Source organism: Lissotriton vulgaris, chromosome 9, assembly GCF_964263255.1.
Source record: "Lissotriton vulgaris chromosome 9, aLisVul1.2, whole genome shotgun sequence".
In the NCBI taxonomy this organism is placed as follows: Eukaryota; Metazoa; Chordata; class Amphibia; order Caudata; family Salamandridae; genus Lissotriton; species Lissotriton vulgaris.
Window position 1 is genome coordinate 531,519,927 of NC_141697.1, and position 14,965 is coordinate 531,534,891.

At 41.2% G+C, this 14,965-nt stretch overlaps 1 protein-coding gene across 1 annotated transcript in view; it reads right to left on the reverse strand.

The window, feature by feature from the left end:
• The window catches only part of ITPKC (inositol-trisphosphate 3-kinase C), a 902,887-nt gene that overhangs the window by 18,195 nt on the left and 869,727 nt on the right, over positions 1 to 14,965 (reverse strand). The window contains exons 5-7 of the mRNA XM_086938015.1: positions 10,174 to 10,387; positions 9,070 to 9,274; positions 4,695 to 4,796 (exon numbers count right to left, since the gene is read on the reverse strand). Coding sequence (XP_086794141.1) covers positions 4,695 to 4,796; positions 9,070 to 9,274; positions 10,174 to 10,387 — 521 coding nt within the window. The remainder of the gene's footprint in view (positions 1 to 4,694; positions 4,797 to 9,069; positions 9,275 to 10,173; positions 10,388 to 14,965) is intronic.

Consider the following 14,965-nt stretch of genomic DNA (forward strand, 5'->3'; position numbering starts at 1 on the left):
TGCTTTACTCTTCAGAGGCCTACTTTTCTGCTCCTTGCCTTTCACAATGTCAGATCTCTTCCCCTGCTCCTAGTCTTTTCAGTTCAGCTGAGAAGCCTTTTTTTGTTTAAAGAACTTTATTGCTTTGCAATCAAGACGCAAATTCAATTTTACATTGACGCAGGTAGATTTCAACAGAACAACAGTCGATCAAACTTTAGAGCAGTGTTTGCTCACCATTGTAGTCCATGGGTTCCCACACCCCATCATAACGACCCTTCTCTGACATCAATGTGCTCATTTGTTTCGGTTGGGCAGAGCCGATGTTGGGCGACCAATTCTTTTACCAGTCGAGACCCAAGTGAGTTGTTCATCTGCTCCACACCTTACCCAATTTCTGTGGGCATGCTCTCCCCTTATATACCAATCTTTTAGCCTCCATGCAGGTGTTCACACCCATGCGCCACATTTGCTTAGATGGTGCTTGTTAGTTAATCCACAGTTTGGCTAAGACTCTTTTTGCTAGTATGAAGCCTAGTGCACAGGACAGTACAGTGGAACGCAGGTGGTCCACGTGGCATGTTATATTCAGGATATTAAAGTCAGTAAGGGTGTGGGGGGCCGTATGGTGATGTCTATTACTGCCCCTAGTTCAACTGCAATTAGCCTCCAGTAGGCACTAACCACTGGGAACTCCCAGATCACGAGGATAAACATTCTGTCTGCAAGATTACATCTCATGCAGGTCAGGGTCTGCGCCCTTCTCATCTTGAAGAGTTTGCTCTTGTTGTAGGCAGTCTGCATAGAAAGTTGTGGAGTGCCCCTATCACGTAGGGGCGTACAAAGAATGTTATCGTTTTTATCATAGTAGGAGTCTGGGATCATGACAGACAAGCCCTACTTAATCTTATTCTCAGCTTAAAAAACCTCAACCATGAGCTTCTAAAACTTAAACAGTGCCACTTTGTAAAAGATCTAGGCCCTCAATATGACCGGCTCGCTTATTGTAACCAATCAATTCCTCAGGAAATCACCCTGGCACTGTATTTATCAGTGGCTAGCCTCTCATAATAACCGAACTCCCAGTCTAGAGCCTCCATCCTGCTCTCACATAATCAGAAATTCAATATTTTTTTTGTGGTACTCTGTAGTTAATCTGTGATTTGTTCTGTTAATCCAGTTCGATCTTTGGTAGGGTGCAAGTGGGTATCGCCATCTGATCCTGGGCGTAAATCCTTTAAATACAAAGTTCAGCATTGTCTAAAATAGAACAACGTCGCCACTAGGCACTCGGTAGGGTGACCTTTCTCTGACAAATTAATCCAAGTTATTGAAATTGAAACGTCATAGCAAGTGGTTAAATCCTTAAGTTCCTTTTATTTAGAACACTGTGTTGCATTACACGTATGTATCATGTTCTTTCCACTTGGAAACACTCGGGTGACGTAGATGCCGATGTTTGAACTAGCTTTACGTTGCGGTTTCCACGCCTTTTGCCTTATTGAATATTGCTATATCTGACTGCTTTCCGGAAGGATTCCCCTGAGAAAGGGCACAGTCCCATAATGCATTGGGATTTATAAAAAAGACGACAAATGTATTCCATGCCTTTAAAAGAACATGATCTATACGTATGATGCACCACGACGTTCTAGATAAAAGGAACTTAAGGATTTAACCACTTGACGTTTGAATTTTAATTACCTGGATTAATTTGTCAGAGGGTGGTCACCCGACGGAGTGCCAAGTGGGGACGTTGTTCTATTTTAGACAACGCTGAACTTTGTACTTACATAATCAGGGGCATTTTCCCTACTCTTGACTACATCATTACTTTTGGATTTCTCTTATTTATAGGTCTTCGGCCTACTGCGGTCCTCCCCTGCTGTTCAGTTTTGATTTCTCTTGGGCTGTCACTGGCCTCTCAGTGTGTTCTCCTTCTCGTTTTTGGGTCTCGCCCTTTGCCACAGGTCTCTTGATTACCAAAGACACGTGCTGTCTTGTTTGTTGTCTTGAAGATTTCTATCCTGCTCTTTACCTCACAAATAAAGACTCCCTAGCCCTAACTCTATCACAGATACATGCCTCCTTCTTGCCTTGTATCCTACGGTCACTATGAAGCAGGCCTGATTCCTCACAGACCTAAATCTATGCTATCTGGTGGACCAACACGTTTCAAACTGACCTCACTTCTTAAGCGGTCTCCCTTTCAAGGCTTCTTGTAAATTCTAAGGACAATTAACCACTTACAAAAGGCAGGCTAAATCTTGAGACTTAAAAATCCATTGCAGAGGGACAGTTTCTTAAAGTCTTTGCATGTCCCATTTACAATTTTATTTTTAACTTTCCCACTACTGACCTCTGAACCGTCAAGGCATTCACAGTTAAACATACCTGGCCAGACATTGTAGAACAGTTAGCCTCGAAACGCTCTTTTGGGTGCCACTCATAAAGCACTGCTGCCATACGGATTCTCTACTAACTGCCTGCTCCTGCAGACACTTGGCGCAAAATTCACTAACTAACTAACCAATAGCTATCAGAGTTACCACAGGCCCTAGCAAAGGTCAGTTCAAAGGAACATTCTCTGTGTAAAAATAGAAAGCTTCTATGACCCTAGCAGCGCCCACTTACTTCGCGATTAATCAAATATGGGAACTGAAGGGTTCTGAGGAGATGTTGTGTAGGTGTGGCTTATGCATATAATTCCAATGCTCAATTGGCAAGACTGTGTTCTTTTCAAAGACGCATGACACCCATTCATTGACTAATTCAATTGGTCATTCACTCCTAGAAGTCGTACATCCTGTAACCCCAACCCAGACCAGTACTTACAGCCAGTATTAAATAAAACGAACTGACAAGCACGGAGGCTTCATTAGAGCCAAGCAGCCCTTGCTCATGCCTTGGGCGTTAAAAGCCTAGTCCAGGTCACATTCCGCTGTCATATTACCAAAACGAAGTCGTCAGCATCCAGATAAATGCACTTAATAAAACCTGAATATGCTCAGGAACCCAGACACTCCAGAAAATCAGATGCACAGGACCTCTTATTTTCTAGCTCATTATTTCTCTCTTTCCCCTTTTCCAGACACAGATAAATGTATCTATTTGAAAGCGGGCGCATGAGCCTAAATGTAGACATTTTGGGTGGGCTGGGATGCCAGGCAGATGCCCATCTCCCAGGGTCTTTCTTTGGCCTCCTCCAGTACAATTCAAAGTATTTACCAGGGCTTCGACCTCCCTCTCTGGGAATTAACTTCTCTCCTCGACTTATCCCCTCTTGAACCACACCTCACCTGTCCAGTTCTGTGTGGTCTTGCAAGTCCGAATGAAAAGATCAACACTATCTATGTACTCCTGTCAAGTCAGCAACTTTTAAGGGAAGCAGACTTCCTCCACAAGATCCCTTCTTTATTTCTGCTATCTTATCCTCGCACTGGCCGGAGTCGTCTTTTTCCACCTCTCAGCATTTCCTACTCAGTAGTTTAAGTAGAACACCCAGTGACTACAAGCAACATTAATATCCACAAAATATAGCATTTATTTCACTTTGCTTGACAAGGCCAGTGCATTTTGGCTATGTGGAACATTAAAAATCATTAAATCTCAAATTCACTATACTGTATACTTTTAGAAAGGTCATTTATTACAATGATCAAAAATAAGACCTACTGAAAGTCCTATAACTAATGAAATTTTGTGTTATTCACAAAAGTTTAATTCAGAAAACAATGAGCCTGAGTCCAGCCTTATCACAAGCTCTCTACATTCCCAATTAATTTATTGTCTCAAAGATAGGAGAAATCCTGGTAAAATCCAGCATGTGTAAAAGGTTTGATGTACCTGGTGACAGTGACTCTTTCCAAGTAGTTCAGACGATAATGGCAGGCCTTCAACTTCTGCTCCATGATTACATACTCCAGAACAGTCGGAAATGAAACCATCACTCAACTTACTTTTTAACGATATTTGAATCATGTTCTGTGATACAGAATGCTATCGCTGTGACCACTTAAAAATATTTCTCAACTTCCAGATGTTTAAAGGATTCTTTTAATCAGTAAGAGTTTTAATAAAGCTAACTGTTGTAATCTTTGTATGGGCACAATCAAAGATACATATTGCTATAGTCTAATTTAACAAAAAAATAACTACTGCCACATCATAGATCACTAAGTTTCATTGCTGCTTAGTTACACAGGCATACTTTCTCAAGGAAAAGAACATTTGCGAATGATGGGTTAGACAGTCGGGAATGGCAACACTATGGAGAAGGAACAAAGCAGACAAGATGTGCAAAGAGTTCCTGTGAGCTTAGAGGCAATTTGAGTACAGTATACATTTAAGTATTACATATTTGTAGTAAAGAACACATAAAATATTTGCTAGGTTACAAGGGACAGTGAGTTTTCTCCAAATCGTAGGCATTTAAAATTAAATTTAGTATTTTTGATTTAGTAGGACTGTACAAGTACAAAATGTTTCAGATTAGATAGAGGCGAGTTTGACTTGCATGTATGGATTTCGTGTCCGCACTTGAATGCCTTGCCAGAGCACAATATTTGAACTCAAATATTCACGGTTAATGAAACTGAAAGCCCTATTCATAACTCCAAAACAAACCATGAGCCAAGATCGACAATTTATGACAGGCTAAACCCACCACATTCCTTAATCATACATAACCCAAAAGTGCTTGAATAACAACTTACAAGAATATTTTTGTTTCCATCAACAAAGTCCTCTAGTGCATTCATGACTTGCTGTTTCTGCTTGGTTTTCTTAAAGTTGGTGTTACAGGTCCCGTCAGATTTCTGAAGAAAGAAGTCCAAGTTAGTAAAGCGGACCACCGTCAGTAGCTAGATCGCTTTCGGTTACAGCATTTGGCATATTGTGTACAAATCATTAAAACGTCCAACTATAATAAGATCCATTCATTCAACTGCAATAATCTTCCTAAGTATTTAACATATATTATTTTTAGGGCTACCCTCAAACAGATGTTTCTTACACTTAAGCTTTTTCAGAAACATAGGCCATACTTTTCTTCAGCGATGTTTTCAGAATAAGAAGATTCGGACTGACAGAAAGGCTTCTTGAATGGAGAAATTGTATCCAAGCCAAAAAGAAAAGCATTATGAATAGCAACATAAAAAGCAAAGTAACTTTAAGAATTAATCTTTATCTTGTAGACTTGCTAATTTCTGTTTGCAAGGGGACCACTTGAGCCTTTTAATATTCTACGAACCATTCACCAATAGCGAAGTGCTGGTATTTCTTTTCATAAGAATAAAACATACTTTTTTAAAACACTTTCTATTATGTAAGCAGAGTTAAATAAAATTCCAAATTGTTCAGAGACGAGAAGCAAAAACTGAAAATGTATTGTGATGCAAACATCCAAACTTAAAGGTGGCACACTATGCAGTAGAGATCTTAGCTTGCTCTGTGATACCATGCAGAGCAACGCATAATGGAAACAGCTAAAAACAAAACTGGGGGAAAAAAAAAACATTCTGAATGTTCATTTCAGTGGTCTCTTTCACAAACTCTTCATGACTACTTCTGCAATAGGATGTAGAAGCTGCCAACGAAACTCACACCAAACGAGAATTTTTTTTACTCCTGAGCTATAATTGATAAAATATATTGCAGGAACTGACTGACCTTTCAAACACCTGACAAATATTCTTGCCAAGAGAGAGCAAGTTAAGGACTTGTACTAAACAAAAAGAAAAACTTCAACAAAGGTCTCCTGGGAAGGTTTAAGACAACATTTTTGGCCTAGTCAGACTAGTTGACCAACCATAAAGCTGAGTCTAGGATAGTTTGAACATCTCTGTCAGATAACCTACTATTCAATCAAGCAAGGTATTGCATTTTGTAACCATAAGTTAAGCTACATTTACAGGGACCCGTCTTTCACTAGCAGTAAGCAAAGTCACAAACCTTTAGTGCTAACAAATAAGAAGGGGACAGGAGTTGGATTCTGTCAAACATCAAATCATCTATGTTACATCAAACTGTGCAGAGCACAATTAAAATACAAAAAAGGAAAATCGCAAATGCTATGATTGCTGGCTGGCATCACAAAAACTGCCTTAATTACCTAATGGGTTTCAATGCATTGAACACACTATATTCATACGTGAACACCCATCTGTGACGATCTAATGCTAAAGAAGACCTTAACCTTAGTTTCCCAGTCTTGGCATCTTTTTTGAGTCATTCTCTTGTTCCCCAAGCTCTTGTTTTTGCTCGTCATCTGTGACTTAATTCAAATATTAATACCAGATTGTGCTGAGAGGTGCCCAAGGTGTGATAACTAAACAAAAACGTCCCAGAACCCATAACTGTAACAAGAAGGAGAACACAGGTAGAAAGGTAAAGTGACATTTTAACACATTGATAGATGGCTAGGATCTTGGGTAAAGATTCAAATTATATCAAAAGCAGAGATTTTGGCTGCCAGGCATTGTCCTAGTATGAATAAAGCAGATGTGCAGATTCCTTGAAGCAGGCATGCAGGGGGAATTTGCGTCTTCTCTCTGAAAAGGTTTTAGCTGATGAACCCATCTTATCTGTGGCTGTGGTAGAAAGCAAGGTTACATGATGGCCAAATGGAGGCGGGCACCTCATCAAAATAGTAGTTTAAGTGGTATTTAATGAAATAGATCGGAGCGCCACACCCCAAATTTCTCTGCTTATGGGCTTGGTCTATGGAAGAATTAAACACTTTTTTCTAAGAAAGAGGAGTCCAATAGAATTCTTGTCCCATATCTGATGGGTAACAGAGTTATGTCAGGAAATGTGTACACTTTGAATTCCTAGTGCCTTGTAACCAAATACTATACTAGCACCAGACGTTAAGAGATTTACATAACAATATGCAATACATAGCAACATTTTATCAACTAGTCTGTGTTTTTGGCCCAGTCTTCAACGTGGTACACTAGGCTAAGCTTTAAATCTAATATTTGACAACAGCTCCTCCATACAGGTAGAAGCCACTAACAACTGATTGAAATATGACCCCAAGTGGGTATTACTACATCTGCTTTGAAGCTGCCCTTCCTTGTACAGTGAACACAGAACCTTCCTGTGACCTGTCTACAATATCAGACACTTTTTAGCATGGTTTTCTGAGGAACAGCTTAAATATTTATGCTGCATTTATGCTTGACTTACAATGATGTTGTCTCTGCTTGAGAAGAAACCAGGTTTTCTAACAGTAAGAGTTTAAACATCTTGAGCTGTTAGGTGATGGACACAAGTTTAAAGAGCAGTGATGCAAGGCTTGGACAAACTCCTCCTGGTGAAAAGGCGCACCCCAGGATTTCGGTAAGGTGGGAAGGATGAAGTAGAAGGAGTCCTATTCACAACACAATGCATTCATTTCTGCATAGTGGTTCCCGAAGAGCTCCAATAAAAAGTCTACTGTATCTGCCATGTGCAGTAATAAAATCAGTGTGATCACACAGAACTGATGTATAGGCAATAATCATTCCCAATGATTGAGAGAAATGCCGATTATTTGGTCAGTAGTGAGTCGTTGTACTATCAACCATGAGTAGGATGTATAAGGCTCTGACAAAGGTACTTTGAGTTTACGGTTCTCTTTCTACTGTTTTGTTAGGGGACAAGTCATGCTTCTTCTCTAGGGCAGAGGCTTAAAGCAGCAATTTATGATTTCAGCTTAGGAGACGTATGGAGAAACCAGTTATGGGTAGCTGGTAGACTACTTCACCTTGCATGAGGTATGCACTTTTGGTGAGAGGTACAACATGTCCAGTACTGTATACTTGTGAAGAGCACTAGATGGAAAAATCGGGACTGGGCATGAGGAGTAGAGTTAAGATATGCATGTCAGACACAGGAGATCACCACAATACAAGCAACATGTCTGAAACAAAGGAACCTCTCCTGTTCTCAGTTTTACAGGGACCTGATGGTCAATGCACGTTCGCATCCACGTCATTTTTGCAGTAAGAAAACACAACTAATCCACAATAAATATGCAAACAAAATACTGTTATGGTGTATTATCTGTAGCCCTTTTTCGTGCTTTGGGCAAGAAGGGACAGGTCCGACGTCAAAGGGCTCTATTTAGTAGGCAGCACAAAAAGTGTAGTTGGTTTCCTTTTTTACACGAGCATCTCCAAATAAAGTGCCCCCATTGGTGACATTATTGCTACAGCTCTTTTCTATTTGGATTCCCATAACAGAGGATGGCATAAGGAGGACATGTCTGGACCACTTAATCTTAGAAACTAAACGTACTCTGTTCCCAAAGTGTGTTCTGATATTAACAGCTTTAAATACTTTCTAGTCAGAGGTGCTTACAGTTCTGTGTCATCACCATTTTTCTTGAACATTCAAGTAGATTTCAGATTTTAACACATTACTTTATTTAAGGTATTCTTTTCATAGAGAGTAGATATATAGAGATATATAAAGGTAGCCCAAGAAGCAAAAAAAGTAACATTGATAGCTGGATGCAGTTACTTTAAATACCCCTAAGAAACAGCCTTTGAAGACATCCACTTTTGTGTAAACATCCATCTAAGATTCAACAGACCTTCTCATGTCTTCGATTAAGGAGATCCTGGGGAGTGCATGAGAAAAGGCTCAGCGAGAAAGATAATAAGCAAGCAAGGGAAAGAAAGTGAACTAGGCAGAGACCCATGGTCCAAGTCCTACAACTAGCAAATATATACATATGAAAAATTATTTTTATATTCATGAAGAGACGGGTTCTGGAAGCTTGTGCATATCTGTATATAGTCTTTAAGAAGATCACCATTTTCTCTATAGCAGTTATGACTATTTCATGTGTAGGGGTGGGCACAAAACGTTGAAATTATTAGATTATCTACTAATATATGCCGCTAATATTTCTTTCAGTGTTAATTCACAAACCAGCAAGGTTACCTGACTGATGCTCTGTGCTCATATTTTTGGTTCTGAAGGTTCAGACATTTTGTTTTCATCACTTCAGAACCTCAGAGAAGTGAGACAAAGAGCCACGCCTAGCAGCTTTCCAAATTCATTTTAGCTGGACTGCTTAAACTGTTCTGTGCTTCTCACCTTTATGCCTTCTATCCTGAACCCTAAGGTAGCAGTAGAGCTGAGGGTTTCTCTCCACTGCATGTAGCGTGGTTTGAGAACTGCCCTCTGTGCATGCTCCTCCTCATTAGGTGCATCTGGGTCCACAGCAATCATCTTCTCGTACATATCCTTTCTTAACTTTGGCTTCTCTCGAGCTTTCACAAGCTCTTCCTCCAAGTATGTTCTGTGAAATATAAGAGAGATAATTTAGCACTTTACTTCAAGCAAGTTCTCTAGTAAATACTTTCCAAAACCAGATCCAAAGACACAGATTACTAAAGGAATGGTCGGAAGACGGTGTTTGTTATGGTACTGTCCTAACTGGTCATGCAAATCACTATGTCAGAAATATGAGTCGATATCATGCATGCCTTTACCCCACACGTATTACAGCGCTTTATACATTTTATTTTGGGGGAGGCCCACCAAACACTCCCTTTTTAAGAAATATTAAATCCTTAACATCCAGCACCGTTACCCATCCCCCCAAACTACAAAACTTCTTTAGAAAGCATGATTGGAAAAGATTTGTGGGCAAAGATGGTCATGAAAGTAATAAAACTGAATGTGCCAGCCAGCAAAGAAAAGACCGGAGTGTTATCCCTTTGGTACCCTGTAGCTTCTCAATGGTCACAGTTATCAAGTGTATTTGTGTACTGTAAATATGGAAATTAAATTTGCCAAGAAATTACAGTAAGAAAAGTCGCCCTAACACAGGCCTCCTGAAAGATCACAAATGGCTGTTTGAAGATCTCATAGAAAAAGGTTTGGAATCAAGTGTTCAATGTGAAATGAATCAAAAGTGAAACTCATAAAAATGACTTCCACTCCGTCAGGTCATTGGACCAGACCTGAGTGATTACGCTGGTGTTTTGTACTAGAAAAGATTCAAAGGATGAAACAAGTAGGTCTCATTTACTAATTCATATTAGGCTTCCGTTTTCTGCAGTTTCTGATAAACCTTAACCTACTTTTCACAATCACAGGCAATTCCCTCTTTTAAGAGAACACAAATACAGAAACTTTCTCAGTGTCAAACAGTAGACCAATTCAAACAGATACTGGACTCAAGTTCAAGCTTACCTGATACCCATCTTGCAGTCCATAATAGATGGAGAGTCAAACTCAGAAAGAAGATCTTCCATCTGATTGTAGCTCTCCCCATCCTTCTCTACCACACCGTAGTATCCTGGAACAAATGGCTGCAGTACATCTTTATTCAGTAACTCTAGGCACTGCTGTTCACATTCACAATACTTTTTCAAGATTTTACCATATTCGCCAGCCTTGAAGTTACCTTCAAGAAACAAAAAGAATGGAAAAACAAGATCATTCTCAATGTTTTAACATTTGTGTCACAAACATGTCTCCTTAGCCAGACAAATCAAAAACATTTTCCTAAATGCAAGAAAATAAAGCTTTTTTAAATAGCAGTAACTTATGCACCTAACTCCTGTGCAATTCATTACATCATCCCTATTGTATAAAAGTATTATAACTGTTGCTGTAGAGTAATATATACATCGCTTGAAGCCATATCCAAAAAGCTCAGTTCGACAACAGTGGCATTGGTTGTGCAAAAAGGAATAAAACCAAGATGATGATTTTCTGCACTCAGCTCGGAATAAATAAAAACAACCGTGAAAGCTGGGTACCCAGCATTCGCTATAACATTAAACCAAGTCCATTTCAGAACGTTGTCTAAGGCACACACAGAACCAGTGCTCATGTAATAAAGTCTAACCAATCACCATTTACAATTAATGATTGTCAGATAAGATTAATCTGTTAGTTTCAAGAAACTGTGGCGTGTGATCACTCTAGTACAATGTAGATGAGTCCGTCTTACTCTTGTCTCTGGGACTAGTTCGCTGAAAGCAATTCCTAAGATGCTATTTATGAAAATGCATCACCTTGATGCAGAGCTCCGGCCAGGGACCAGGGTTGGATTCCCGCCTCGGCAGGTCTTGGGCTCATAAATTCCTCTGACCGGATATTCTCGCCTCAGTGCCTATTCTAATCATGGGTCCCACGCTGCAACTCTGGGCAATAGCTTGTTTAGTCTCTACAACGGCCCCCACAGCGCCGGGGATGCCTGGTTTCACCATGGGGGTGCCCAGGAGTGGACACTTCACACGGAAAACCAGGAAGGGTTTCCTTGAGGTATTCGTACAAGCGCCGGGAGACCCACTGCGGGTAGCTGTGCGCTATACAAGTACAAAGACAAAGACATTTAGAAGAGGTATTTTTCACTAATGTCTGGCGCACAAACCAATTACATTAAAACACAATAATAGTCCAATTTGATGAGAAAAAACAAAGTTATAATTTTAAAATGTGACAGAGTCTTTAGTAAGAAGCTTAAAATGAAATGTTGTCTAACGAGGAGAATATATGGACAGTACATATATGATAAAACAATGGCCAATATGTGTTAAATAAGTCCCTAATGTACTATAGTCTGTACATAAGATACACTTGGGCCAGATAGAACTAGCACAGCCAACACCTGTTTCGTCTTGAAAAAGACTTCCTCAGGGCAGTGAAAACAAAGAGAATGGAGATATGCAATCATGTTGACAAAGATGATCACATTTCATTTTTGGTCTACAACTGGAAATCATACCGTTTTGGGACTAATAGAAAAACACATCTAGGTGGTTTAGAGAAACATGTGTTAAGCATTTCAGAGTACCAACATGGATACTAAGTAACTGACACGACTCGAAAGAAATCAGACACCAGTTTATAAAAATAAAGCACATTTTATAGAAATTTGGACACCAAAACAAACTTTATCTAATTAATATACCCGTAGGAATGGATTTTTGAAAAATAGATATATTCGTGCATTTCACACTCCTGTGAAACTTTAACGTGCAGTTAATGGGGAAATGTACTAGTGACAATCAATCACTTGCAGGTCGAGTTTAGTAAAAACCACTGAGGGTAAAGGAGAGGCAGGTCCCAAGACCACAATCGGATAGCCAGTTGATTTTTCCCTGGCTCATAGGGCCCGGGTGTAGAGTAGTCTTGACTGTCTCTGGTGCTGAAGCGGGAGCCGTGGGTTGCTGGTTTTTCCACTAAGATGATGCTGGTGAGGAAGGGGATGCAAAATCTCAACAATGTGCACAGAGGCATTGGGTTGAAGATGCAGCAGGGTTCCCTCGAGGCACAAGGTCGAACAAAAGTAATTGCTGTCAGACTGGAAACCAAAAAGCCTTGGCAGCCATAAGCTCAGTCTTCGGTCACTTTGACATTCTGGAGTCTGGGGGAAAATGGTAGCTGCTTCAAACTTGCTCGAGGTCAGGACTACATTTTCCACAATGCACTAGGCCATTACGGGTCTGATGGCCAGTGATTCTTTGGATCCGGGTGCGGTTATTGGTTGCAGGGAACTAGTACCTCTAGTCCAAGGGAGTTCTTGAATTGCCTTTGACTTGCAAAGGGGTTCTTCTTTACTAGATGCAGTTGCGGGGGTGGGGGGGGGGGTTGCCACAGGTGCAGCTTTTTTTTGTGCTGGTCCTGAAGTCGAGACTCTGGTCTCTTCTTTGTTCTTTGGTTGCAAGTCAATAAGATCTGAGGTTCTGGTGCTAGGGTAGCCCCTTATATCCCGGATTTACGGGTGTTAGGGGATTGGGCCCAAGTAGACAAAGAGCTACTCGCCCCTACAGGTTTTCTACCGAGCAACCTCTATTTTGTCACTTTTAAAAATGGCAGAACCCTTCTTCAGCTGTACAGACCAGGTAGACCTTCTTAGGAGTGTGGCTTGCCTTCTAGGGGCGTGCACATCCCGACTATCTAATGTTCCCACCTGCCCTGGTTGCAAATGTGCCTGGGGCAAGAAGATGGCTTTTTCCTCCTCTGGGAAGAGGCAATCTTGCATATTAGAAGTGATGAGAGCTCTGAAGCTCATTGCTCTGATATGCCACTTCCCTAGCCATCCTGTCAGGGAGAGAGATGACTCCGCTCAGCCAGGCAGGTTTTTGTTTCTGACTCCTGCGAGAGTTCACATCTCCTGACAGGAGGTCAGATTCCTGTCTTAGCAGCAGTAGTTGCATACTGTTATCCAGGGCACAGGAAAGGCTGTGGTCAGCAGGTGGACAACCTCTAAGGTAGCCACATGGGTGCATGCCACCTTAACTTCGACTTTAGGAAAAAGTTGAGTTTGACAAGACAAGTTGTTTGATACCAAACATGACACTGTCAAGTGGGACCATAATAGATCTGGCAACCTGGGGGTACTCTGGTGCCAGCCCATATTATCCTATGGTCCTCATGATTACTTATAGTAGCCCCTAATGGAAGGAGGCTACTATAGAGACATATATGCTTGCACTTATATGTCCATTAATATAATGCACATCGACTCCTGGGCTCAGGAGGCCTACCTTTGGGGGTGACTGACATATTAAAAATAGTGCTTTGACTTTGACACTCATGGTGAGGGCAAAGTCGAGTTTGGGCAGTTTGCACTGCTCATGCAGTCTGCAATGGCAACGCTGCTGTCATCTCTTTATTTGGGTCACTCAGAGTGGCAAATCAGTGCTTCAGGCCCTGACCCCTTTACATTCCATCCCCTAGGTACCACTTACCAGGGACTTACTTATAAGGGGTTAACATTCTTGCCAATTGGAGTTATCAATTCACATGCATCATATTTTAGCGAGAGAGCACTGGCACTGGGGTCTGGTTAGCAGGCTCTAGCGCACCTTCAGAATAAAAAACATCAGCATTTGGAAAAAAGTGTGGGGGTGACCATACAAAAAGGGGCACTTTCCTACAGTATGATGCCACATGCAGACCCTTCAACAGCCAGGCTACAAACCACTAATACTGCCCAAGTCCTTCTAGGTACGAGTGTGCCCTTTGCAACCTATCACTTTTCAATCTGGATTGAAGATAACATCTCTGGTCGCAGGCTAGTCTTCCCTCATCGCAGCTCCCTTTTCACCAAACTACTACCACACCTGAGAGGTCGGTACTTTTGACTTAACCAGGCACTCTCTTAGTCTTACAAGTTGGGCACAGACTTGACTCTGCCATCTCCATAGCCCCCTGGTAATCTTGTGTGCCCATTTGTCTATAGATTTTAACCACTACGATCTGGGCTGTGTGTAAGCCGGGCATGCGAACTGGACATGGACCATGGATTCACTGTAGGATTTGCACCCAGGGCAGTTTCTTGGTGCTAGTGTGTTGCTATACCATCCACTTTGGGAGTCGTACAAAGGCAGGGAGCAAAACCTTAAATGGATATACAGCGTTCTGTCATGGGATATTTGGATTAGGTCTTAATAGGGCTCCAGGGAGCTGGTTTGTTTATGGAGTCTAAATTCTGCTGTTAACTTCCCCCAAGAGGAATTCTGACAGGCTACTGTGTAACCCAATCCCAGTAGTATCTTTTTACTTTACTTCTTTGCAACAAGGATGTGTTGGGGTTATCCCATACTTCCTGTAGCCCTATATCTGCTAGGAGCCTCCTTATATTGCACAAACAGCTAATTTTGTTGCTTTTGTCAAGGCGGATTACTTCCGTCATAGCGTTGGCAAATAAAGACAGTTCCAGAATTTACCCAATTCTAACCCAGAATAGCAGTTGGCGGAGTAATTGGTCTCCTAACCATATCAAGTATTAAGGGTTGGAGTGGAATGCTCTGGGGCAGCAATGCCAAACTTAAGAATGTATGCTCAAATCTGGTAAGCTACTCCAAGTTATCAAAACCCCGCAGTTCTGACCCATACATGGCAGAGGTCACTGCTTTGGCGTCATAGGCTTGTAGGGTGGCAGCTACTGGTTTACTTGTTGATGAACAATGTTCCTTCTCTAAAGCCTGTTATGTGTTTCTGTTTCAGGGCCATCTTTAAGACCTGA